Source organism: Ambystoma mexicanum, chromosome 11 (genome assembly GCF_040938575.1).
Source record: "Ambystoma mexicanum isolate Mex_15411 chromosome 11, UKY_AmexF1_1, whole genome shotgun sequence".
Taxonomy (NCBI): Eukaryota; Metazoa; Chordata; class Amphibia; order Caudata; family Ambystomatidae; genus Ambystoma; species Ambystoma mexicanum.
The window spans coordinates 1326796215-1326822263 of record NC_090934.1 but is presented as its reverse complement, the minus strand read 5'-3'; the positions used below and the strand labels follow the sequence as shown (position 1 = coordinate 1326822263).

The following is a 26049-nucleotide window of genomic DNA, read 5'->3' as shown; positions in this document are numbered from 1 at the left end:
TGGCTGTAATAAGAGACCTGCTGGCTTCTGGGTATCATGTTTGTTCTGATTATAGACAGAACAAGATTGAATGTACGGTTGTACGTCTGTCTTCATCTTGGGCCACCAAAATTGTCTTTGTATTAGACGGAGGGTGTTGGAAATACCACGATGACCGGAGTGAAGAGTATCATGGCAGAGATTTATTATCCTTTGTTGTAGTTTCTGTGTGAGGATGACCAGGTTAGTATCCTTGAACAAGTATCCGTCCTTGATTCTTAAGTCCCATTGATTCTTCTCTGAAAGTCCTTTCCAAAGTTCCGAAGTCTGAGTTTGCACGCAAATCTCTTCTAGGAGGATGTTTGCTTGAGCTACAAATATGGTATGAGGAAACCTCTTGGGATACGTCCGATCCTCCGGAGGTTCATAGTCTGGATGACGAGAAAGTGCATTAGCTATTACATTTTGGGTTCCAGTGACATGGTGAATTTGAAACTGATACTGGGCAAAAAAGAAGGCCCACCGAGCTTGGCGACTATTCCTACCTTCCAGGGCTTGCAATACTTGTAGGTTTCGATGATCCGTGCGGTCATGGACCGGAAATTTAGCTCCTAGAAGTAAATGACGCCACTCTGTGAAGGCTTGACGGATGGCTAGCAGCTCTTTCTCTAGGATGGAGTAATGGGTTTCACTAGGAGTTAATGTCCGAGAAAGGTAGGCGATGAAATGTTCCAAGCTATCCTCGAATTGCTGTTTTAGAACGGCTCCAATGGCGTAGTTGGAGGCATCTGTCTCCACTATGAATGGTCGCTTAACATCAGGCTGAGCAAGATTGGGAGCTTGTGTAAATTCAGACTTTAACTGTTGGAAGGCTTTCTCTTGGGCCATGGTCCAATGAAAGGGAACATCTTTTTTTCAATAAGGCAATTATTGGTTGGACAATCTCGGAAAAGGAAGGTATGAATTTCCTATAAAAATTAGCCAAGCCCAGGAAGGATTGTATCTGTTTCACTGAGGTGGGGCTAGGCCAGGATAAAATAGCCTTGACCTTGGACTGATCCATACCGATACCATCGGGAGTAAGGACAAACCCTAGGTAGTGAACAGTAGAAGTATGGAAGATGCATTTCTCGGGCTTCCCCAGGAGTTTATTCTCGTGTAAGCGTTGTAAAACTGCTTTCACATGTTCTTCGTGCTTGAGAGGGTCCTTTGAAAATATTAGAATATCATCCAAATAGACAATCACAAAAAGGAACAGCATGTCCGAGAACACTCGATCCGTGAAACGTTGGAACACCGCTGGGGCATTAGCAAGTCCAAAGGGCATGACTAAGTATTCAAAATGCCCAAAGGGTGTTCTAAAGGCTGTCTTCCACTCGTCACCTGCCCTGATATGAATCAAATGATAGGCGCCCCTGAGATCCAGCTTGGTGAACACAACTGCGCTTCTTACTGCCTCCAGGATGTCTGAGATCAAGGGCAACGGATAGCGGTCCTTGAGAGTACATTGATTTAGACCTCGATAATCCAGACACGGTCTGAGTTCTTTAGTGTCTTTTTTAGGAACGAAGAACAGGGAGGCCCCTGATGGAGATTTAGATGGTCGTATGGTGCCATTTGCGAGATTAGTATCCAGGTATTCACAAAGGGCTTTCTTTTCAGGTTCTGATAGGATGAACATCCTTCCAAATGGAATCACCGCGGAAGGTTCCGTCTCAATAGCACAATCTTCAGGTCTGTGGGGGAGGTAAGGCCTGAACAATGGCGGAGGAGAAAACATCAGAATATTCCTTGTAAGCCTCTGGGACCTGGATGATGTTTGAAACTGAGATTGTGTTCTGATGAGTTGTAGGAAATTCCTTAGATGGTGTAGGATCAAGGTCTGGATGTAAGCAGTGGGACATACAAAACTGAGGACCCAGGAACAAGGATCCCGCTGCCCAATTGATATAGGGGTTGTGTCTTTGAAGCCAGGGCATTCCCAAAACCATGGGGTAATGGGCGGACTTGATGATGTCAAATCTTATCCTTTCTCGATGTTGATTTATAGCAAGCTCGATCTCCTTGGTCTGCAGGGTTATAGGTCCGGAAGAAAGGGGTCTTCCATCAATTGCTTCCACAGGTTGCATGATAGTCCGGGATTCGTAAGGAATATCGTGTTTTAAGACCCATTCATGATCTATGAATACCCCCATAGCTCCACAGTCGACCAGTGCCAGGATGGGGTATATTTCTTTCTTGGATGTTGTCAAGAAGGCCTGTAAGATTACCAAGGAATTTTGTCCAGGAGAGTTCAAGTATGGAATAGAGGTGGAGCAGACATCTCTCTCCCGAACCTGCGCTTCCTTTAGGATCGGGAGCTGGCGTTTCCCGAGCGCCGTGGGGGGGGCAATCGGACATTCTCTTACTAAATGTTTGTCGGATGCGCAATACATACATAATCCAGTATGAATCCTTCGCATCCTCTCTTGTGGTGTAATGGGTCCACGGAAGTCCCCTAATTGCATAGGTTCAGGCTCATTGCTTGGAGTAGAAATGCCTTCTGAGCTCGAAGGGGTTCCAATGAGGTTTTTCTGGAGTGGTAACTTGGTTTTCTTCTTTTCTGCCTTTCTCTCCTGAATGCGAAAGTCAATCTGTAGAGCGAGATCCATTAGGGCTTGAAAGGAACCCGGGCGTGCCACTCTGGCTAGTTCGTCCTTGATCTCTTCGTTTAGCCTTCTTCGAAATAAAGTAAAACAAGCTTCAGAGGACCAATCCGCTTCCTTAGCCAGCTGTTTGAAGTGTGTGACATACGTGAGCAAGTCCTGGGTACCCTGATGAAAGTCGAGTAGACGTTCCTGGGCACTGTAAACTTGTTCCGGGCGTTCGAACATGGTCTTGAGGGCCTCGATAAAGCCGTCGTAGTCATCCAGGAGAGCATCACCAGAGTTAACCAATGGGGTGGCCCAGGTCAAGGCATTCCCGGAAAGATGCAAGATTATAAAGCCCACTTTAGCCCTGGGCGTAGAAAAATAATAAGGCTTAAATGTAAAGTGGACCAAACAAGAATCTAGGAATCCACGAAGGCTCTTTGCTGAACCGTCGTACTTATCAACAACGCCACCTAGAATTACACTCTCCTTCATGGCGGAATCCCGGGATAACACCAATTGTTTTAAGGCAGCGTTTTCCACCTTTAAGTTTTGCACTTCGGTCGTCAGCTCTTGCATGCCACGCATGCCACGCATAAGATCCTCGACGGCCGCTTCCATGTCTGTATCGAGATCGGTCAGGTGGCGTCTCAATCTGTCACAGGTTTCCCCTTTTCTCACCTGTTTTCTCTGTTTTGCGGAGTCCTTTGTCGGGGTTTTCTTTCAAGCAGTTTGGGTCTTGTACAAGCCCGCTCGGCCGTCTTCGGATTCCAGGATTCGTTCAGCTTACTCGTCCGGGATCTAGCAAACTCCAGGAAGCTTGGAATGGAGGCAGCACACGGAGGCGGTCTGCGCGGAACGCGGAAGAGACAGGATCAAGGAAGGTAGTAGGAAAGAGAAGGAGGAAGGTCCGGGAACCAGGAAGCAACACAGTTCAGGAGAACGAACTACGGAGCACGTCAGGCCACAGCTATCGGTAGCGTTGAGACGCGCGGAACCGCAGGGGAGTGGCTAATTTATAGAACGTGCTGCATAGGACGTAAAGGTCGATAGACCGCGTTCCATGTATACGGCCATGTTGGGTGTACTACAGCGAGTAACCCCCGACGTGCCAGGGACCAGGAAGACCGATGGATCATGACATCTTCTTGGATTCCCTGTCTGTAGGGAGATAGAGGTACCTGGTCTAGCGAACACTGTAGCGGCTTGCACCACTGGGCCTTCTGGTGTTGGGTGGGATGACAGAAAAGGTAAATTCCCCCCCTAGCCTGCTTGTATTTATTTGTGAGCTCTGCATCAACAGTGTCATGAATTCACGATGCTGGTCTACTCGGACCTGATGGAAACATCACTCACGCGACTTGTTGTAAGTATTTCCACCTTTAAGATGGCACCTTTGACAAGCTGTGGCCCTGTGTATGTGCCCATTCCATCCTGGTGGCACGTAACGCAGTGACACATAATGTCGCAGGGACACCAGGAACACATAGAAGCAGGATACTGTGTCAAAGACCTACATAAGATTCTCTACAGAGAGCTCAGAGCTCCTTTAAAGTCCATGCCTCCCTGTGTCCCTCCTCCTTGTGTCCTGGCTCTTCGCTGCTTCCCTGGCTTCCTCAAGTCCTGCCTTCCTGCTGTTTTTTCTTCTCCTTCATTCTTTTGGCATTTTCACTGTTTCTGGACATATTTGCCTTTTCGATTTCAAACGTTAACTTATTCAGCCATTCCTGTGTAATTCTGGAATCTGGGATTGTCACTTCTAGATCTCACGCCACCTCAAACCACCATCAGAGTCAGTAGGTTTTTTTCCCCCTCTTTGAGGGTACTCCTAATTATATCAGAGTCTTGCTCCAGGTGTCACCCGGCCTGTTGTTACAAAGTGTAGGCAGGATGGCTTCTGGACAAAGTTGTCCTTACCTGCAGGACTTTTGTTTACAGCAGTCTCCTCCGTCATCTCGCTGCATCAATACTCAGGTGAGCCTTTAGCTTGACACACAGCTGGTGTGGAGCAAGGCCTTTGGCACAATGTGGTAATGGGGTCCATGATAGCCACATTAAAAGGTAATGCCCTTTCTTTTTGTAGTCCTTTATCTAGGATTTCATTAATTTATAGCTGCACAGAGGTTTAGCTGGAGTGCCTAGACCCAAGGCCTCTACTACTCTTTCAACAGTCCTTCTGTACTGTGCATTAGGGTGACCATGAGGAGCAGCCGGTTGCAGATACAGGTCAGGAGACGTGTCTAACCTGCTTGCATCATGCAAACCTTTGCTAGAGCAAGCAATTCTGCTTGGTCGGAGAAGAAATCTCCTACAGTCACCATGCCAGTAGGCCCAAAGCCAAAAGGCACTTGGTCCCCTTAATCATCGTACATGGACCTTAGAGTCAAAAAGCATCGATTGGTATTTGGGGATAAGGAACGTTCAGCTGTCAGTGCCGACATCGACGGCATCGTTCCTACAAGGCCTTATCAGCGCCGGCACCTCGGGTTCCTTCGCACTAGAGCCGGTTTCCAGGTCATCGTCGTCGAGCACGAGGGCGTAGGACCACACTTGGTCACCTTGGTGCCAGAACCTCCAGGTCGAACTGGTGCCGTATTAGCCTGCAGCATCGAGACCGGAGCCGTACCTGCTGCGGCCTTCTGGACATCTGGATTATGTCACCTGTCCTCTTTTTCTGGTGTGGGGCCTTCCGTTTCTTTGCCTGACGGCCGGATGCGCCAGGGACTTCGACGGAGGCCAGCCGAGCGCAAATTTAGTTGATCTCTCCCTAAGGGATTTTGGATTAATTTGTTGACGCTAACCACACTCCTCGATTTCGTGATTCCTCCACAGATACCACACGCAGATGCCATGTGTAGCGCTGATCATCATTTTCAAGCTGCAGTCCTGGCAATGCTTGAATCACAAAGACTTAGGGGCCGACATATCGACAAATGTCGAATTGAAATTTTCTCTCACAAGTACATTCTAAAATGCAGCATGCTGAGGACGCTGAAAAAAGGAACCGAGGTACGGGGCGTAGTGATGATATATATATATTTCTGAGGCTTGTGGAATCTGCTTAGATCACATGCTGTGCATAGGCCGACATCTAGTGGAAGCTGCAGAGTATTACAGTTTGTTTTTCGAAACTCAAAAAGGGGCGTCGAACTATGGCGTGCCAGTAATACTATCCCTAGTATGACGTCCCCTCTACCCATGATCCCTCACGCGTGTAGGACCCTCAGATTGTTTCTTTCCGCCATACTTGTCGGAAGCATAATCGCGGAGTTCCCTGGCTTTAGCCATTTATCATAGATTTAACAAAATCCCTGTTCTCCAACCCTACGTCGAAGATCCCTGAAGATCGACATCGGTACCCGAGACCGAGGAAGAAATCTTTGCTCACACCATCTACCACATAATCACTTTCTCTGCTTCTTCCCAACCATGGAGGACTGACCACCTTGTTTGGTTTACGTCCTCTCATTAACTCGAAAGGGGTTATTCCCGTAAATGAATGAGGTGACGTGCGCAGACCAAAAATCCTGTCCTGGATTGCAACTTTTCTATCACATCCTGTTTCAGTTGCCATCCTAATACTTTCCATGATACATCTATTCATTCTTTCCACACACCCATTCGTCTCCGGGTGATATAACGCAGTCCTCTTGTGTTTGATTCCAGCCTCTTTGACATATTTTGCAAAGCATCCACTAACAAATTGAGGACCATTGTCAGTCAGAATGCTTTCAGGGACATCCTTCCCTAGCAAATATCTGCTGTAACTCCTTTACTAAGGCCTCTCCAGTGGTCTCCCTTACTATACTAAACTCACACCAGCGCGAAAATAGATCAACTAGAACAAATATAAATTTTCCTCTTCCATACCCTAAATCAACTGGGCCCAGGATATCCACTGCCACATCTCTCCAAACTCCACCCGGTACTTCTACCTCTACAAGGGGTTGTTGTCTAGCCACTTCTCCTTTTCCAATCTTAGTATACATAAGACACTCAGACAGTCTTCTTTCTATGTCCCTATCAAATCCAGGCCACCAATAATCATTATGTAAAACTCTTTTGTTCTGCTAATGCCAATGTGTCCTACATGAGCTAAATCAGTAGTTCTGTTTCGTAACATTTTGGGAACCACAGCACGCTCCCATCTGAATAAAATACCACCTACCACACTTAGTTCATTCCTGACCTCCCAAAATGGGACGGTATCTTCTTTCAATTCTGTTTTCTTTGTCCACTCACCCGAATCCACAAATGTAATAACCAACTTTAAACACTCGTCCTTGTCCATTTCCTCCAACCATTCTTCCTTGGACACTATGCCCTCAGTATTAATGAAAACCATTTCCATTTCCATATTCTCACCATATGAGTCATTTTCATTCTCTTGTTTCCTTAACCTTGACACACTATCTGCTAGTATGTTTTCTTTACTCTGAATTACTTTAACCACGAAACTGTGACATTGCATGCGGGTAATCCATCCGGCAACCCTCCCGGACACCTTATCTAGGCCTTTATTCTCAAAAATGTCTTTAAGTGGTTTATGATCAGTGCACAAGATAAAACATGTTCCCCGTATAAAATTTCTGAATTTCTCCATGGCCCAATAACAGGCTATAGTCTCTTTTTCAAGGACAGAATACCTACATTCAGCTCCTCTTAACCCTCGAGATACATGTGCTATAATCTCTTCCTTTCCTTGATCATCCACTTGAGACAACGCTGCACCAATCCCCATTTCGGATGCATAAACAGTGACTTTACTCTGTCGGTATGTATCGAACTGTCCTAATGGTTGTGCTAAATCTATTTCCTTCTTCAATCTGACAAATTCACTCTCACATTTGGACGACCAGACAAACTCACTTCCTTTCTTCAGCAGTTTTCTCAATTCAGTCACCTTACTAGCATAGTTGTGTACAAACTTCTGATAAAATTCAGTCATCCCTAGGAATGATCTCAATTGTGCTTTGTCCTCTGGGCTTTTGATATCTTTTATGGCACTTACCAAACTCTCTTTTGGCTTTAAACCATCTGCCGATATTTCATGGCCTAAATATTCAACTTTAGAAACACCAAACTTACATTTTCCTTCCCTTAAAACTATGTCATTCTTTTCAAATATCTCCAAAACTCTATGCAGTGTGTTATTGTGTTCCTCTTCACTCTTCCCACAAATCAAAACATCATCCTGAAAACAATATACATCTCTGATTTTTCCAACTAATCTGTCCTTAACCTTTTGAAAAACTGCAGCAGCAGATACAAGTCCAAAAGGCATGCGTTTGAACTGGAAAACTCCCTCATGGGTGACAAATGCTGTGAGCTTTCTGCATCGTTCTTCCAATTCTACTTGATGGTAAGCAGAAGCCATGTCTAATTTCGAGAATACTTTTCCTTGCCCAATTCTCGAAAGCATCTCTGACAGATTAGGTAGAGGATGGCGATCTACCAACACACACTTATTGAATTGACGTAAGTCTACACACAAGCGGAGCTCACCTGAGCTTTTCTTAACTACCACTAGTGGAGAAGTCCAGTCTACCCCTCCTGTTCTTTCAATAACACCTAGTTTCAACAATTTCGCCAGCTCCTCTTTAACTCCTTCTCTAATTGCCAAAGGTACTGGCCTCAATTTTGCAACCATAGGGATACTCCCTTTTCTTAACACGATTTGATGCTGTATACCTCTAATCTTTCCAATGCCCTCTCTAAATACTTTGGGGTGTTTACCAATGGCTGATTCATTCACTTGCAACACTCCCTGTCTTTAAATTGAAAACGATTCTTACTATACCCTAAGAGATCAATGGGGTCCTGATTGTAGCCACCAGGCCTAATATCAGGTTTAAAAAGTCCTCGTACATCCCCTTTCATTACTCTTTCAAACACTTCCTTGGACATGAGTGTTATTTTTGATCCTGAATCTGCCATCATCCATACTTCTTTAGCATCCACTTTAACACTTGCATAAGGACGCTCACATTCATCATCTTCATTATCCACATCATCAACAGCATTAATGGTAGCAGTGATGGTGTTAACAATAACATTATTCACTGGAAATTAATTCTCATCATCAGAAGACTTCTGTCCCTCAACCTCAGTAACATATAGGACTTTCTTTTGAGTGTGTTGATAGTTTTTGCAAAAATTTGCAAAATGTCCCTTCCTCTTGCATTTCGAACAGATTGCTCTTCTACCAGGACAAACTACTGAGGCAGCGAAGTGTGAACTACTGGCACAGCGATAACACAAGCGTTCATCTTTTTCTCCTTTCTCTCCCTTCTGACTGTAGTTCTTCGACTCTGTTCCTCCTCGATAAGACTGTTTTTCCTTATCTTTGAATTTATTTTTATTCTTGTGTTCATTCACATTCAATATCTCTTGCTTCACCTCTTTTCTATCTCCCTTTGCCAGCTTAGCAATGCATGCCAAAGAATGTTCAACTCTTTTAGCAATGGTTATTACTTCATCCAACGTGGGCTCATCTTTGAGCCATAACTCCTCACGTATGCGATCAGTTGCAGTGAGTCATGAATTGGTCACGCAGATGCTCATCATATGCTCCAAGAAACTTGCATGAGGATGCTAACTGTCGGAGTGCAGTTATGTATTCTTCACCTGATTCACCAGACTCCTCTCCTCTCATGCGAAAGTTATACCTTTCCAGTATAGTGCTTGTCCTCGGGTTAAAATGCAAATCCAACTTCGCAAATGCACTTTCAAAAATTCTCTGTCCTTCATAACCTAAGTGGTGCATTAAAAGAGCAAGGTTTCTGTCATTGGAAAACGAATTTCCGCCAGCTGCTTTCAAATAGTGCATGAAACCCTTCTTCCACTGTTCCCATTTGATTTTTATTGGTCCTGGAGTGGCCATAAACATGGGTGGGCCACTAAGATTCGACATAGCCATGGTGCTATTTGTGAATTATCACTTGTTATGGTGCAGATAAAACTTCTCCAACTTAAGTTTCTTGTTGCAGCTATTTATTCCACTATAGATTGTTGCCTGTGATCACTGAGAACACCTCTCCCTGAGCAAACACATAGGGCAATGTTCTGCTTCAGGTCTTAGGTCCCAGGTCAATTCAGGTTTCAATTGAGCACAATGAAGGCAATATTGCGGGTGCTGCCTTCTGATGAGTTTCTGAAGATGCAGCCACCAGCTCAAACCCCTAATGCAATAATGTACCTTTTCTGACAGTACTTGTTTGTTGGCTGTGTCAGCAATGTGCCTGCTTCTCAAAATTTCTCTATGTAACAATACATCTTCTTAACTGTACTTGCTTGCACACTGTTGGCTGTGTCTGCACCGTGCCTGCTTCCTTATTGCTTAGAAATAACTTCCCACTCCTATTTGTAACTCAAAATATATGTCTCTTCAATGTCTCACGCTCCACATGGAACATATGTCTATTTAATGTCTCTTTCTCTTGTGGCTGGTTCCCCCCTTTTTCTTACATGTCATCACATGTGTTCTCAATGTTCACCCCTCCACACTCCTCCTTCCAAATCAGTCTATTGCTTTGCTTCGCTTACTGTGCTAAGGCGCAGAGAGTAAATGAGAGGGGAAGCCACTTACCATGCCGCTACAATTGTTTAAAGAACGGAGCGGCTGCCCACTAGTGTGCAGAGGAGGTCTTGACTTGCTTTAGGTTGGCTGGGGGCAGTGGTCTCTCTTCTTTTGCTGCTCCCCCACCACAGCTTACTCTGCTTCTGCATCAAGTTCTTGAAAATCCTCGTCGCCAATGTTAAGTATGAACATCCGGACAACCACAAGTTAAAGGAAATTTTATTTTAAGTTATATTTATAATGAAAGGACCTCCAGCTGCATAACACTACAACCAGGCACATAAGAAAGCAGCAACAGATTCACTTGGAATGCCAACAAAAGTAAACAGCAGCATCATAGCAAAATGGAATGTTCTCTTACAGTATGACACACCTCCATTCCAGGCTACATTGAATAGATAGGGCTGTATTCTTTCCATGGCAATACTTGCTTTCCATTGTTATTGAACACAACATTTAACTTGCTTATATTCCTATATCTTGAACCTACATCTTGATATGATATGATATGGCATTTGTAACGCGCCTATACACAAGTGTTTCAAGGCGCGACGAGGCAGGGAGGGGGGGAACAAGGGGAGACAGACAACGATCCTACTAGGCCAGGTGTCATTCAGATCGCGCAAGTGCATGGGTAGGGGGGACGGGAAAAGTGCAAGGGGGAAAGGGAGAGGGGAAAGTGCAGTACAGGGTTAGTAATGAACAAGATAAATAATAAGGGCCAGTTGGTGGCAAGTGCAAGATAAGTACAGACAAGTGCTGGGAAGGGGGGCTGTAGGGATACAGAGACAGTCCCGCAGTGCAGGGGTTGCCAGGAAGGCAGTGCAGGGGAGAGTGGCTGGGCCAAGGACCGAGATTGGTGAGTGGCCCAGTTGCTGATTCAGTACAGTTTCATTGATTTAGCAGGGGAGAGGGAGAGAAAAAGCAGAAGCAAAGAGGAAGGTTTTGAGGTGCTTCCAGAAACGGAGTTGGTTCTCCTCAAGTTTCAGGGAGGCAGGAAGGCTGTTCCAGAGGGAGGCCCCAGCTGCGGAGAGAGATCTCCCACCAACTCGTTGCTTGGAGAAGCGGCTGACCCGGAGGGAGTTGGAGGCGGAAGAGCGAAATGCTCGAGAAGGAAGATATTTAGGAAGGGAGAGTTGAAGATAATTTGGCCCCAGGCCCCAGAAGGCCTTGTGGACAATGCAGAGGGTTTTGAACTTAATCCTCGAAGCCACAGGGAGCTAGTGTAGCGATTTCAGTCCTGGAGAGATACGCTCCCTGGGCTTGAGGCCAAGGACAAGTCTTGCAGTCCTGTTCTGGATGAGTTGCAGAGGGCGGAGAGTAGAGGCAGGCAGATTTAGATACAGGCTGTTACAGTAGTCCAGCTTCGAGAGAACCAGGGCTCTGGAAACAGTGAGCTTCTGGGGGAAGGAGAGGAAAGGAAGGATACCTCTGAGGAGGTGCAGCTGGTAGTGTGACTTCTTAGAAACGTCAGAAATGTGAGGAGAGAAGGAGAGTGTGGAGTCGAAGATGACCCCGAGGTTTTTTGCCTTGCAGGTAGGAGCAGGAAGAGGGCCAAGAGAGGCCGGGCATAGAACTTCAGGGAAGGAGGGAGTGGGTGTGCCGATGAGTATAATCTCGGTCTTACTGGCATTAAGGCAGAGGTCGTTGGCGGCACACCATTCCTGGATAGCAGAAAGACAGTCAGAGATGAGGGAAGGAGAAGAGGAGGCCGAGGGTAGCCTGAAAATGAGCTGGGTATCATCCGCATAGCACTGAAAGTTTGGGCAGAGAGCAGCGATGCCGTGGGCGAGAAGTGCCAGATACTGGTTGAACAGCCAGGGAGAGAGGTTAGAGCCCTGGGGGACACCACAGGTAGAGAAAAAGATGTCAGACAGGAAAGACCCCAGTTGGACCTCGGAGGGTCGATTTGAGAGGAAAGAGGTCAGCCAAGCCAGAGCCTGACCAGTGATACCCAGGTTATGACGGAGACGGTTGAGCAGGATGGTATGGTTGACAGTATCAAAGGCAGAAGAGAGATCAAGCAAAATGAGAACACATGGAATGTTAGAGTCAAGGTTCGAAAGCAGGTCCTCATGGATGTTCAGGAGAGCAGTTTCTGTGCTTCTGGCAGCTCTGAAGCCAGACTGATGGTCATGAAGGCTACCAACAGATTCAGCATGGAGATTAAGCTGGGAGATGGCAAGTTTCTCCAGGAGCTTGCCCAGGAAAGGAGTGATAGAGATAGGGCGATAGTTAGCTGGGCAGGACGGGTCAGAAGAGGGTTTCTTAAGAAGGGGGTCACAAGGGAGTGCTTGAGAGGGGATGGGAAGACTCCAGAGGCAAAGGAGTAATTGCAGAAGTCAGCAAGGGCAGGAGACAAGGAATCGATGTGGTCCTTAATAGTTTTGGAGGAGCAGGGGTGGACCTGTGTTGACAAGACTTTCATAGATCGGACTTGTCTCAAACCTCATCAGCGTAAAAAAGGGGAAAGGCAGAGAAGGAGAGAGGAGGGGTGGCTGCAGAAGGGCCAGAGGATGGGCAGGGAATAGAGGGGGGGAGGTGATGGGAGGAGAGTGGGGACAGGATGTCTAGAGTTTTTGAAATGAAGTGAGAGGCCAGTGCCGTACAGAGGGCCTGGGAGGGGACAGGAGAGGTAGAGACTGCAGCAGGGTTGGCCAGCTCCTTGCAGATTTTAAAGAGTTCAGCCGAATTGTTAGATGCCGCAGTGATGCGGGCTTGGATAAGGGCTCTCTTCTTGGTGAGAACGGAAAGCCAGTATTGCCTTTGGAGCAGGCGACAGGCCAGTTTGTCAGAGGATGAACATGAAGCAAGCCATTTCCTCTCTGCCACCCTGCACAAGCGTTTAAGGGTGACGAGATCCGAGTCATACCAGGAGTTACATTTGGCTTTGGGCTTCAGGCGGATTCTCATAACAGGGGCAAGGATATCAAGAGTATCAGATATAGCAGAGTAGAGAGTGGAGAGGGCTGTGTCAGGGTGGGAGTCAGCCGAGGGGGGGAAGAGGGGGCGAGAAGGTGGCACCGAAAGCCTCAACTGACACACGCTTCATGGGTCGGTTGACCGAGAAGGAAGATGGCAGTGATGAGGGTGGCTTTGCCTGTGGGGTAGGGAGGGTGAGGTGGGAGGAGAGGAGAAAGTGATCACTCCAGGAGAGAGGAGTGGAGAGTGGGACAGAGAGGGGAAGGTCTGAACAGATCAGGGCATCAAGAGTGTGCCCAGCAGAATGAGTTGGCCCAGATGGGAGAATAGAGAGTGAGAGAGAGTCGCAGAGGTCGCGAAAGAGTCCAGAGGGGGGACAGGAGGCATCCAGGTGGTTGTTGAAGTCTCCAAGAAAGAGGAGTTGAGTGGTTGAGGACAGGAGTGAGGAGGAGAGGTCCGCCCACTCGGAGAGGAAGGAGGAAATTTGACCAGGTGGCCGATAGATAGTAGCCACGGTAAGGGAATGGCTAGGAGAGAGAGAGAGTCGGCAGACAAGACATTCAAAAGAGGAGTAGGTCTGTGTGGGAATAGCAGTGACAGGAATCCACTCAGGGAAGATAAGGGCCACCCCCCCCCAGCACGGTTGGGCCTGGGCACGGAGAGGATCTTGTAGCCATAAGGTAGGAGTGTGTCAAAGCTGGTGACAGAACTGGCCATGAACCATGTCTCATTGAGACCGAGTACGTCAAGGTCCAGTTCCTCAAGAAGGCGGCAGATATCAGAGGAATGTTTGACAGCAGAGCGAGAGTTAAGAGTGGCAATGTGGAGAAGGTTGCCATCTTTGAAGGACTTCCGGGGAGGGGTACAGATCAGAGGTATGCCGTGCGGAGGAGAAGGAGCACGCGAGGGGGCAGGGAGGGAGGGTAGAGGCAAGGTAGCCGAGGACAGAGGAGGGAGGACAGCAGGAGAGGAAAGGAAGTTGATGAGGCGCGGGAAGCGTCTATCAAAGAGGTGAAGGTTGGCCTGAGGGCCTTGGACCAAGACGGTCCCATTAGCGTAGACATTAATGATGGCCTTAGAGGAGTGGAAGGAGGCCAAGAGGACGTCCCAGCGGATTCCACCATTAATGGGAGAAGAGGAGAAAGGAGAGAGCACAGAGACAATATGAAGGACCAATAGGTCAGGTGAAGGCACGAAAAAGAGGATGTCAGTGAGAGTTTCCTTAGAGGAGGCACTGGTGTAGGTGTCAGCGATAGGGAGGCCTGGGTTGGAGACCAGGATGTACTTTTTAAACTTTTTCCTACCAGATTTAGTGAGGAGAGCAGGATAGTCAATGGAGAAGCAGTTAGAAAAAGATAGATGAGATAGAGAGCACCATGGGATAGGAGGGAGTGCGGGGGTGGGACAAGCACGAGCGGGCAGGAAGAGAGCAGCAAGCCCTAGTTTACCACAAATTCAGAACACAGTGAACACAGTAATGCATATCAGGTAACCAGTGGAGAGGCCACCTAAGTTTGAAAATTCTGCGAGGGGAGAAAAAACCCTAGTTTACCACAGATTCAGAACACAGTGAACACAGTAATGCATATCAGGTACCCAGTGTCTTTGTTCAGCGGAGCGTGGGAGAGTGGTCGCCGGTAGCCCTGAGGGAACTGCAGGCCAAGGAAGCCCAGCTTGGCCTTTGCGGGCCTCCGTGAGTGGATTTGTGTTTTAATTTGAATATTTGCTTTGCGCTCTGAGCGTGTTGTTGTGCCTGCTCCCCCCTCCCATTTCCTGGTCCTCCTCTCCCTTCCCGCCTCCCTGCCCGCCCACACCCCCCTCTGCTTGGCTGTCTGGCTGGTTCCCTTCTGGCCTACTCGACGGCCGCTCCCCCTGCTCACTTCTTTGTTCAGTGGAGCGTGGGAGAGCGGTCGCCGGTAGCCCTGAGGGAACTGCCCTGCATGGCCCTTGCGGGCCTCCGTGAGTGGATTTGTGTTTTAATTTGAAGATTTGCTTTGCACTCTGAGCGCGTTGTTGTGCCTGCTATATGTCTCATAAAAGCTACACCATAACAGTTACTACCACCAGAAAGAGGGAAGTAACACCTTTGGCTTCTTCGGAAGCACCCCCGGACAAAGAGAGCAAGAGAATTTATGCTGTGGGGAGAAAGGTGGCATCCACGTCGGCATACCAAGCTCGCATTGCTAACAACACTACTCTATTAGCTAGCTACAACTGCCACCAATGGGAACAGGTAGCTGCCCTCATTGCCTCTGCACCCGAACCTCTGAAGAGCCAGTTGGCCCAAATTGCATCAGACGGGAGATCAGTGTCTGGATGCATTCTCAAAACAAACTTCGATGCAGCAGACAATGCAGGGAGGCTGATAGCAGAGAGCACAGTGATTAAGTGACACGCTTGGCTAAGGCAGTCGGGGTTTAAACCGGAGACCCAAGCCACCCTCGTAGACATGCCGGTAGAACCAAATGTCCTGTTTGGGAAAGCAGTGGAGGAAGCACTGAAGACGGCTAAGGACGAATATGAGACCTTAAAGTCCCTCGGCAACTAACAAATAAGCCCCCAGGGAAATGGGGAAATAGCAGTTTTCGCGGCCAAAACTCCCAGAGAGGGTCCAATTACTATCAGAACCAAGGAACCTCGTGGGGCGGCAACCAACAGACTACCCAAGGTTTCTCCAGAGGTCAAAAGAGGGGCTGTGGTAGGGGGAGAGGCAGCCCAGGTAGGGGCGCTACGCCTCCCAATAATCAGCAGTGACGTTCCGCTCCGGGTCCCTTCCCATGCATTCCCAGTAGGGGGCGCATTTCCATCTTCACCCACGCATGGGAAGGGATCACTTCGGACAGATGGGTGCTGTCCACAGTGTCCGTGGGATACTGTATAGAGCTACTGGAACGCCCCTGCAACCATCCTCCAAGACAGAAGATACACTCCTTGGAGCACCAAAGAATCCTCCTCGAGGAGATAGTCATTCTTCTTGCAAAGGACGCAATAGAACTCGTCCCGGGCAACCAGGTAAACAACGGTATTTATTCAATTTACTTCCTTTTGCCAAAAAAAGATCTAACAATGCGCCCAGTATTAGCCTTGCACCCTGCAAACAAGTATGTCAAGCCACAGAAATTCTGCATGACTACACTACAGGAAGTAATCCTCCTACTAAAAAGAGGAGATTACATGGCAACATTGGATATGAAAGATGCTTATTTTCATATTTCCATGTTCCCAGCGCACATAAGATTCTTGCGTTTCAAAATAGACAACCAGCACTACCAGTTCAAGGTGCTACCCTTCGGAATAGCCTCGGCTCCAAGGGTATTCACCAAGGTACTGGCGGTGGTGGCTGCGCACCTACGCAGGGAGGCAATCCCAGTGTACCCTTACCTAGACGACTGGCTCATCACAGGGGAAACCCCCGTAATTTGCAGATCCAACATTCAAATAACTATCAACCTCCTCTTCCAATTGGGCTTCTCAATCAATGAGAAAAAATCAAGCCTCGTGCCAAGCACCTCAAAACAGAGCAAAGAATTCGGAATCTGTTGCTGCAAATTCCTCTATCAGTGCGGTCGCCAGATAAGGGTGTGCAAAGCGATGTGTTTGCTAGGCATGATGGCATCATGCATTTACCTGGTTCCCCAAGCGTGCCTGCGCATGCGACCCATGCAGGAATGGTTGGCGAAACAGTGGTCTCAGGCAAGTGGTCAGTGGGACGAGCTAGTGGTCGCTTCGCCAACCCTAGTACAGAGTCTTCGCTGGTAGACAAGAGAAAATCTTACAAAGGGGAAACCCTTTTACTATCCAGAAATACAAGCCGTCGCCACAACAGACGCATCCTTGTCAGGGTGGGGAGCTCACCTCCTTCAGTACACATCTCAGGGTCTCTGGTCTCACACAGTGGCTCAGAATCACATCAACCTGCTAGAACTTCTGGCAGTCTTCAGAGCGCTTCGGGCATTCAAACCCTACCCATCCAACCTATCAGTGCAGATCCTAACAGACAGCACGACGGCAATGTTTTACATAAACAAACAAGGGGGCACTTGTTCGCCAAATATGTCCAAGCTTGTTCCCAAAATTTGGAGATGGGCACTCAGACGGAACAGTTACCTATCATCCCAACATGTTCTGGGGATCTCAATTCACTAGCGTTAGTATTTAATTCACTCAAGGTACACCTGGCGGCGTTGTCAGCCTACACCACCTCCCATAACAAGGTGTCATGGTGGAAAGTACCAGTGGTCAAAGCCTTTATGCAAGGGGTAAAGAGACTCCACCCTCCAATTTCTAACCCACCACCAGGTTGGGACCTTAATGTGGTGCTTGCTAAACTCATGGGACCTCCATTCGAACCCATGCATAAAGCTAGTCTCAAACACCTGACTTATAAAACTGCCTTCTTAGTAGCCATTACATCCATAAGACATAAGAGGGTCAGTGAAATTCAGGCTCTGTCAGTGCAGGATCCTTTCTTTACTGTTCATAAGAATAACCTGGTTTTACGCACACACCCTAGGTTTTCACCTAAGTACATTTCAAAATTCCATGTTAACCAGTCCATTGAGCTACCGGCCTTCTTCCAAGAACCCAAAAGCCCTAGTTCGATGCCCCTTTCTGAGTTTCGAAAAACAAACTGTAATACTCCGCAGCTTCCACTAGATGTCGGCCTATGCACAGCATGTGAATCTAAGCAGATACAAGCTTCATAAATACGATTACGGTGAGTAATGTATCCCATATGGCCAACGTCATGTATGGAGCCGACAAATGGTACAGTCGAGTGAAGAGGATTCAATGGGCGATATCGAGTCGTACTATACCTCCCTGTCGAAAAAACTTTCTGAGCAGCTGACGCTGGAAGGATATCTATCTGATGAGGAATCTGCGGAAGAATGCAATCCATTGAATACCACAGACACAGATGTCTGTGACAGTGTTGTACGAAATTATCAAGGGCAAAAAGTCTGAAGCCCAAAAGTCTGCCCCTATTTGTTCGCATATATATATATGCCCCTATAGGGCTCAATGGGAATGGGGAAGAATTTTTTCCGGCGCCCAAGAATGGGCAAATACCGGGTCAGGCAAGACCGTAATGACCCGGTAATTGCCAATTTCTGGGTGCCGGAAAAAATCCAACTCAGGCAGCAGCCGCGCCTGTTTTACAGGCACGGCTACCGCCAGGGTTGTGATGAGGCCCATTCTCCCTTTTCCATATCTGGGCTACCATTACAGTTTCAAATTTTTAGCAGCCCTTCAATATCACTTATTCTCTTTTAGTCAGTTTCTCCAAACATTTATCTGCAGGAAATATTGAATATCATAAAAACACATCTATGTTCGTTCATAACTGTGGATGTATGGTTTTTGGCTGTCCTCCTTTTAGTTTAATGAACCCCAACCACAGCTGCCCACTGGGGACCCCCCTTTTTTCTTACAAGCTCCTTGTATGCCATACCTGTATCCTAGAATCTTCCTTTATACGCACACCTATGCATCACAGTGTATTCTGCACAGACGTTAAATTTTTGCGGGATTCGGAAACTGCAAGTCCCATATCACATTTATTTGGTCACTATCGTGTACAGAACCCACTGACTAAATCATTTGACTTTTAGAACGAGGACACAGGCAATCCCTGCTTAGTCGCAGATGGCTGTGTGGTTTCACATATCAAATGGGAAAGGAGGACCCACTGTGAGAAACCTAAAGGTGTCTCACACGCTAGTCCCTGGGGATCTGTCACACAGGTGGCCAGTACATGGCCATCGCTATTGGATCCAGTTCCTGGGAGTGGACCAGTGGGGAATGGTCACCTGGATGGGGGGGGTCTTTGGGGAGCGGGAGTAGAACACTGAAGGGTGAGACGTGGTATTCCCTCCCTCATAACACCTTTTCCCCTACTTACCAGGTAGGATACCTAGGAACTCAATCCCCCTGCCCCCCTTTTCCAACACAAACGCTCTCTCACGGACAGTTCATCGCAAGCGACAACGGACTAATGCCAGAGCCGTATACCTGACATGTCCCAACACAAGAGTCAGGCAGAGTCAGGCAATTACTGATAATTACACACACCTGACTTCCATGACACGTCTCCACGTGGATAAAAGGCGGAGCACGAAAGCACACTCGGAGCAAGACAAAACACACGAGAAAGCAGCTATTTGGGAATGGCAGTTTAAACCGAAGAGAAAGGCGGTGAGAATGGAGAGAACGACAAGGAAAATGCCCTTGCCCTTTTTAACACAGAACCGTGACGTTCAAGAAGCCTCCAGGAAAAGAAACTTAAGACCAGGGATTACAGCTGACGAACGGTGTAGTGTGTGTCAAAGGTACACAAGGCCTCTTTGCATCGATAGCCAAGGCGGGGAGAAGCGATTGTAACCGTGGTACTGTTCTTGACTCCAACAGAAAAGCAACGCCAACAGGTTCAGCACAGCCGGTGGGTTGAAGAAACTGATAGCAGACCGGACTGTGTTATACTCAAGGTTGCAAGCGACAACATTGTATGACGAAAGGGAACTTGTATCCAATTGAACTTTGTAGAACGGAATTGGGTACCAGATACAGAGTGGTCCGGTGCCACGAGGGTGCTCACTCGAACATCTCTGTTTGGTACCCTCCCCCCCCTGAACGGGGAAGAATTAGTGAACTGTGCAATCAAAGTGTTCCTGCAGCGGGTTACGTTGAATCCTGTACACACTCAAAAGTCTTTGATTGTTTGGATGCTGAAATTGGTCTGAGCCCAGAAGAAGGGGACTAATTGTAGAAAAGGGGTCTGAGCCCGGAAGAGGGGGACTAATTGTAGAAAAGGGGTCTGAGCCCGGAAGAGGGGGATCCAGGGGTGAACAGTAACACACCCAGAGATTATTTTCTGTGGCAAATGTGAATCTGACTGAGGGATGCCTAAAGTAGATTGATGTGGCAAATGTGAACCCGACTAAGGGATGCCTAAAAATTGTTGTTTGTGACTAAAAGAAGGGTCGGAGCCCGGCTAAGGGGGATCCAGGGTGAAGAGTATATTGGCCAACGTGAATATTGAGAAAGGAACTGTCTTTGTTGTTCGTGATACATTAGGTCCTCTGAGGCAAGAGACTTTGCACCCAAGAGACATGGGCACAGAAGGCCCTGATATTGGTGAAGGGAACTGTGACCTTGTGCCAGAGAAGCCCAGGAGTGTGCTGTGCTGGAGAGACTGGCATTGTCCCGTGCTAAAAACATGGGGAAGGGAGGCCCACGGCCTAAACATCCTGACTTATCATTTTATAAACACTTCTTTCTTTTGAGATTATCCCACACTATTTTGTAGCATAGCGGTAAGGATTGGCAATAGTATTTTTTAGTATATGCACCTTTTTATTTGACTAGACTCCACTAGATCTGTAGTATTATTATTTTGATGGTTGTAGCCTGCTCCCATCTTAGATTTAGGTTTAGATAGGCGTTTTTCACACCCCTGATAAAGTTCAATAAATACCCTTGAACTGTGATCACTTGTGTCTGTCTTACTTTGATATCATGCCTTCCTTAAACCCACCCACAGAACACTAAGAAACAACTGATGGCCAACAGTTGCCTTAAAGACACCAATTAAGGCTTCCCAGATGTGTGCACCAAAATGCTTATCATGGTAAACATAGTTCCACCCTTCATACTGCTATGGGATGGTTCCACCCTCAAATTGGTGAAAAGTGTGGCCAAATAATTCATGCACTAAATACTACAATTTAACGAGAGCTACAATGCTGTCTGACCAATGCCATGATGAGAAAAAACTCATTAGCCCACCCTCATATTTTTAGAGCTCAAAACATGTGAGATGTCAGTATTTGTGGAGACTACCACTTTCCCAGCAAGAGAGATATTGAAATCAACCTATATAATAACCAGAGAACACATCTGCCTTCTTTAGCAGCATCATTTTCTACATTTAACCATAAGTGTATATTTGAATGGAAGTAGCAGAGAAGCACCAAAAACCATGCATACGCTGCACACACCAAGCATGCACCTATCATGGTGGACCGTTTTGGAGTAGCCTTGCTTCACATAAGCAGCATGGCACACATTTGAACAGACCCCCTGAGGCTTGATTTGAACACAGTGAGCCTCATCACGAGTTTGGCGGTAAAGGCATTACCGCTACATTTAATGGCCGGCCCTATCATGATTTGGTCACTAAATGGTCTGTTTTACCTCCAGCTTTTTTCTGGAGGTGAAAATCCCATTTAGAGCCCTGTATCACCGCCGGCTGTATTAGTGCGCTGTATTAGCACCGAAATGTCCCCATTGCGTCCAATGGGCCCAATGGGGAAATGGGGATTTACCCTTAACGCCCAACCCATGTGCCAGTGATAATACTGCCGGACTGATGGGCGCTAACGCTATTAGAGTTGGGCGATATTACAGTCGGGATACTGCCCAACTTGTGATGAGGCCCAGGGCATTTTGGAAAAATACCTCACCCTCAAAGATACAAGATCACCAAACTAACCTCTGCCGTTTACAGTTAATGAACATGCTCTAACTGACAATGAATGTGAATTTTTCTGAACCTGCCTCAACTTATGCACATCCACAGTAGATGCTACACGCCTTCACAAGGCTGATCAAACAAATCAACGCTGTCAGTCACACAGTGTGACCAGCACTCCACAAAGGACTCTTGTCTAGGACTCGTTGGCTGCTATGATTGGTTCCTGACAAACCTGAACACCATCCTTGTCATCATTCCTGTAATACATTTTATATTCTGTGAGAGCTCATAGGTATTGTGCATTTTATAGCACCAGAAGAGGAGTGATATGTATCAACAGCTTGAAGTCTCTCTGTCTGGGTAGAGTAACTTTCAAGTCCATTGATCTTCTTGACTTTTCCTGTGTTGTTACAGCAGAATATTCTATTTACCCCTTTACTTTTTTCCAGATAAAATGGATGAACTTACCAAACAACTTTTCGCTGATGTAGAAAAGGAACAGCGGCAAAGAATGTATGTAGACACTAAAAAACAACTTCTTCTTTATCAGTGTTTCACTTATCAAAATGTTTACTTCTTGTGCCTATAATAAATTGTTATGTATTTTATTAATGGACTATCCTCTGAAAACCCAGCCCAACCTTATGATGGCAGCAAACAAAAATCACATTTGTTTAGGACATAATTCATAAACACAAAAGTTCACACTGCGTACAAAGACAACCAATAAAAAAAAGGTATTAAATCAAAGGAACAATGTGTTAACACAAATATTAAGGGAAAGACAGAAACATACAAAGTGTTGAAAAGAATAGATGTAGGAAAATTGAAAGTGTATAGCAAGATGATGGATGAGGTTAACAAATGGCAGCAAACATTTTAACCAAGAATCATCCACAATACACTTCTGTTAGTAAATGAAATTACCACAAGTCAAAGTAAAAAAACATGTAAAACATATCCAAGTACCTGATGATGTCAACAAAAATGCAAAATAAACATATTGACATGCGTGCCAAGCAGATCGGCGTCAATAATAAAACATGTCCTTTCAAGAGGTCTGTCGTGATCTCAATGGCCAATGAGGGTGAGCTGGCTCAGAACCGCCAACAACCGTGGACCGAAGACAGAAAAAAACCTTTCTCCTAAGTGCGTGGCCTGCAGGGTAGTAAAGGTACCTGCCAGGCCAGGGGCTTGAGTGAAAAGTCAGCGAGCAGTAACAGTGCTAGAGGTAAGAAATACAATAGCACAAAATAAATACCTCAATACACCGGTCCACCACTCTGCAACACCCCCAAGTGACCCCACTCTTACCTGCTGTGTTGGAAGATAATGCAGTGAACCTACGTGTCTTGTGCAGAGAAGTCACAGGAAAGAAGAACCAATTCCCAAGAAGGTGTGTTCCCAGTGCAGATGTCCAAAAAAACCTAACCCGAATGGCACGAGGGCGCGTCTAAGGAGTCCAAATATCCAAGTGAAGTAGAAGCCAGGAAGTCCAAATGAGCTGCCAAGTAGTGACCCAGAAGAAAAAAGCAGCAGAGCGTCCAGGGGTCACCTCAGTTCCTTGCGGCAGCAGGCAGGTAACCAGTGTAGAGTACAGCAGTGTCCGATGGTTACCACTTGATGTTAGATGCCCCAGTTGAATCGACCGGCGTAGAAGGTGGAGGAACGCCCAGCGTCAGGAAGGAAGAGTACGCCAAAGGTAAGTGTGAATAGGCACTCTTTTGTCTGAAGGCATCGGTGATGCTCAAACAGGTGCTGGAGACAGGTCTTGTAGTAAGAGGAAGAGAAGGAGGAAAGGACCGCGCACAAGGCGAGAGGAGTACAGGTAGGAATCGTGTTGAAATAGGTGAGTAAAAAAGTCAAAGCATAAGCAGCAAGGAAGCACTACAGTGTCTTGATGCACAGAACAACTTCCAGGAGGGGGGCAAGCAGGACAGCAGCATCGGGCTACGGTCCGGAGGTTCGGTAACCAGGGAAGTCAGCCAGAAGGGGAACCAGGCGTCAGAAGTCAAACAGGGAACAGACGAAAATCAATCCTTAAGCAATTCCAATGATCGGAATACCAGAAGTTCAAGAGTACGAGTGCGACTTAACGAGACGAGAGTAACTCAGTTAAGGAGCACCGGAGGAGCGTTTCTCACTGTTACATATAGTGTTCATGGCTGGAAGCTGAGAGGTACATCGTTTCCGTATCACGTGACCGTGTACAGGTAGGGAATGCTGGATGCTGTATTTCTTTTGTGCTTTCAGTTGTAACAAGCCCCACGGCAGTCTCCATTTGTGTTTGTCCCTACGGCTGTGCGAGGGAAACGACCACCGGGGCATGACAAGGTCACACCTGAAACGTATTTGTGCAATGAAAATACATTGCCATGAAATGTACTATTTCTTAGCACCAAATCTTTGTTTTAATCACTTTTGTTACACGCTTTACTAGGGGGATTTTGCAAAGGGTTAGGCTATCTGGTTTGGGGTAATGTCTAGATGGACATTACTGTAGTGAATATACTATAGTGAAAGGCCTCTGAGCGTGCTTTCACTTTTTCTAAACAAACTGCAGACATCCTGGATTCAGGAATCTTAGCACCCACGCTTTCTGCAGCTGGTAATCTGAACTCTGATAAGGTATTGTATTCATCAATGGCAATCAGCAGGTACTCTATTAGCATGCATTGGTGAATAACATGGTACAGCTGTCCTTTACCTGATCACGACTACTGGGTTACTCTTGGCTTTTAAAGTGCATTACTACTTGACTAAGGGCAGTGGGTTTAGAACCGATAGTGGTAGGGAAAACTTGCTAGGAATCTTAGCACCCACGCTTTCTGCAGCTGGTAATCTGAACTCTGATAAGGTATTGTATTCATCAATGGCAATCAGCAGGTACTCTATTAGCATGCATTGGTGAATAACATGGTACAGCTGTCCTTTACCTGATCACGACTACTGGGTTACTCTTGGCTTTTAAAGTGCATTACTACTTGACTAAGGGCAGTGGGTTTAGAACCGATAGTGGTAGGGAAAACTTGCTAGTTCCCTATCAGGAACAGTTCAAGATGTTTCACCAGTTCAAGATGTTTTAAATAAAATAAATAAATAAAATATCAATATCAATGTTTCACCTCTATAGAGGTTTTATCTGGTCCATAGTAGAGCTTCCTGGCAGTGAAATATAGAGGTATGCAGTGATCAAATCGCAGCAAAAATGTCGCCTGTACAAAAAATTGTGGCAAAAATGCTGTGGTTTGACCCGTTAAAGGTTACCCCATTACACCATTTAAGGCGAGTGGGGGTTGCGGGGGTGTCCCCCGCTCCCTTTAAATGGTATAATGGGTCCAGGGGTTGCGGGGTGTCCCCTGCATCCTTTACATGGATTGCGGTGGCAAAACCACAGCCTTTTTGCCACAATATTTTGTGTCCACGGCCATTTTTGCCATGATTTTAACACATGGAACCAACATAGAGAGAATGCAAGTTAACAGAATTATTGGCAATGGGCCTCATTACGACCCTGGCGGAAATGGAAAAATGATGGCGGAAATGCAATACCGCCATCGAACACCGCTCGTTGCGATCATGACCCGTCACCGTAAAGTACGATGCCATTAGCGACACCGCAGTGAACGGCAACGCTAACTGCACCAAGTACGCGCACGCGCGCCTTGCAAAACCGGAATCACCGCCATGGCGCAACGGTACGCGAATTCTGACCCTAGCGGACATGTACTGAACGCCATCAAGCACGTCGTAAAGTACCATTCCGCCATGGCGAGAAATACGGCAACGTGAACCAACCGTAAATGGCCCACTGAGTGCCTGTACTCCACTCCCTGGCCTCATTGCACAACTCCTGGCAGGCGCAATGTACTCACACTATGCAACCAGTGAAATCCACAATTCACCCATGCATGCCAACGTAGAAAAGCATGCAGGGGCTCAAAGCGCCCCGTGAGTGGGCATCCATGTACGGCATGTCACCATAGCCGTACTGACGCAGCACAGGCATGTGAAGGTACAATACATCAAAATGAAAATCAAGAACACATGACACAAAACAACAGTAGTCCCCCATCGCTTGCCACCAGCGCAAGGCAACATCCAAAACAGCATCCTGAGGGGGATTGCACCAGCCCTGTACTCATGCCAGTAAACAAACCAACCATCAGCAGAAGCATGTACCACACAAGTTGGCAGAGTGACTGAGCAGCCAGGCTCATCCCAAGAGGGGCCGATGGGAGCTGCAGGGCACAGATGGCATCAATACAGAAGCTATTCCAATGGACATGACCCCAGTCCCCCTCCAACAAACGCACGCAAACACAGTCACCTGTGACCAGCCACATTCTGAACAACCCATCATTCCACCAATCGACCTGGCTGACAGGCACCAGTCGGCCAAAAGCCAATCCCCCGCCCCTGAACAGCACATCATGTAAACAGACACAATGGCAGCCCCTATCCGT

General features: G+C 47.0%; 1 protein-coding gene and 1 long non-coding RNA gene across 4 annotated transcripts in view; one reads left to right on the top strand and one right to left on the bottom strand.

Moving 5' to 3' along the window:
- MYO5C (myosin VC) overlaps window positions 1–26049 on the top strand; it is a 1282854-nt gene that overhangs the window by 758533 nt on the left and 498272 nt on the right. For all 3 annotated transcript variants that reach the window (XM_069624842.1, XM_069624843.1, XM_069624844.1), the window contains one exon: window positions 22033–22096. In XM_069624842.1, the coding sequence (XP_069480943.1) occupies window positions 22033–22096 (64 nt within the window). The remainder of the gene's footprint in view (window positions 1–22032; window positions 22097–26049) is intronic.
- LOC138504386 (uncharacterized) overlaps window positions 1–26049 on the bottom strand; it is a 150775-nt gene that overhangs the window by 67053 nt on the left and 57673 nt on the right. The window lies entirely within an intron of this gene.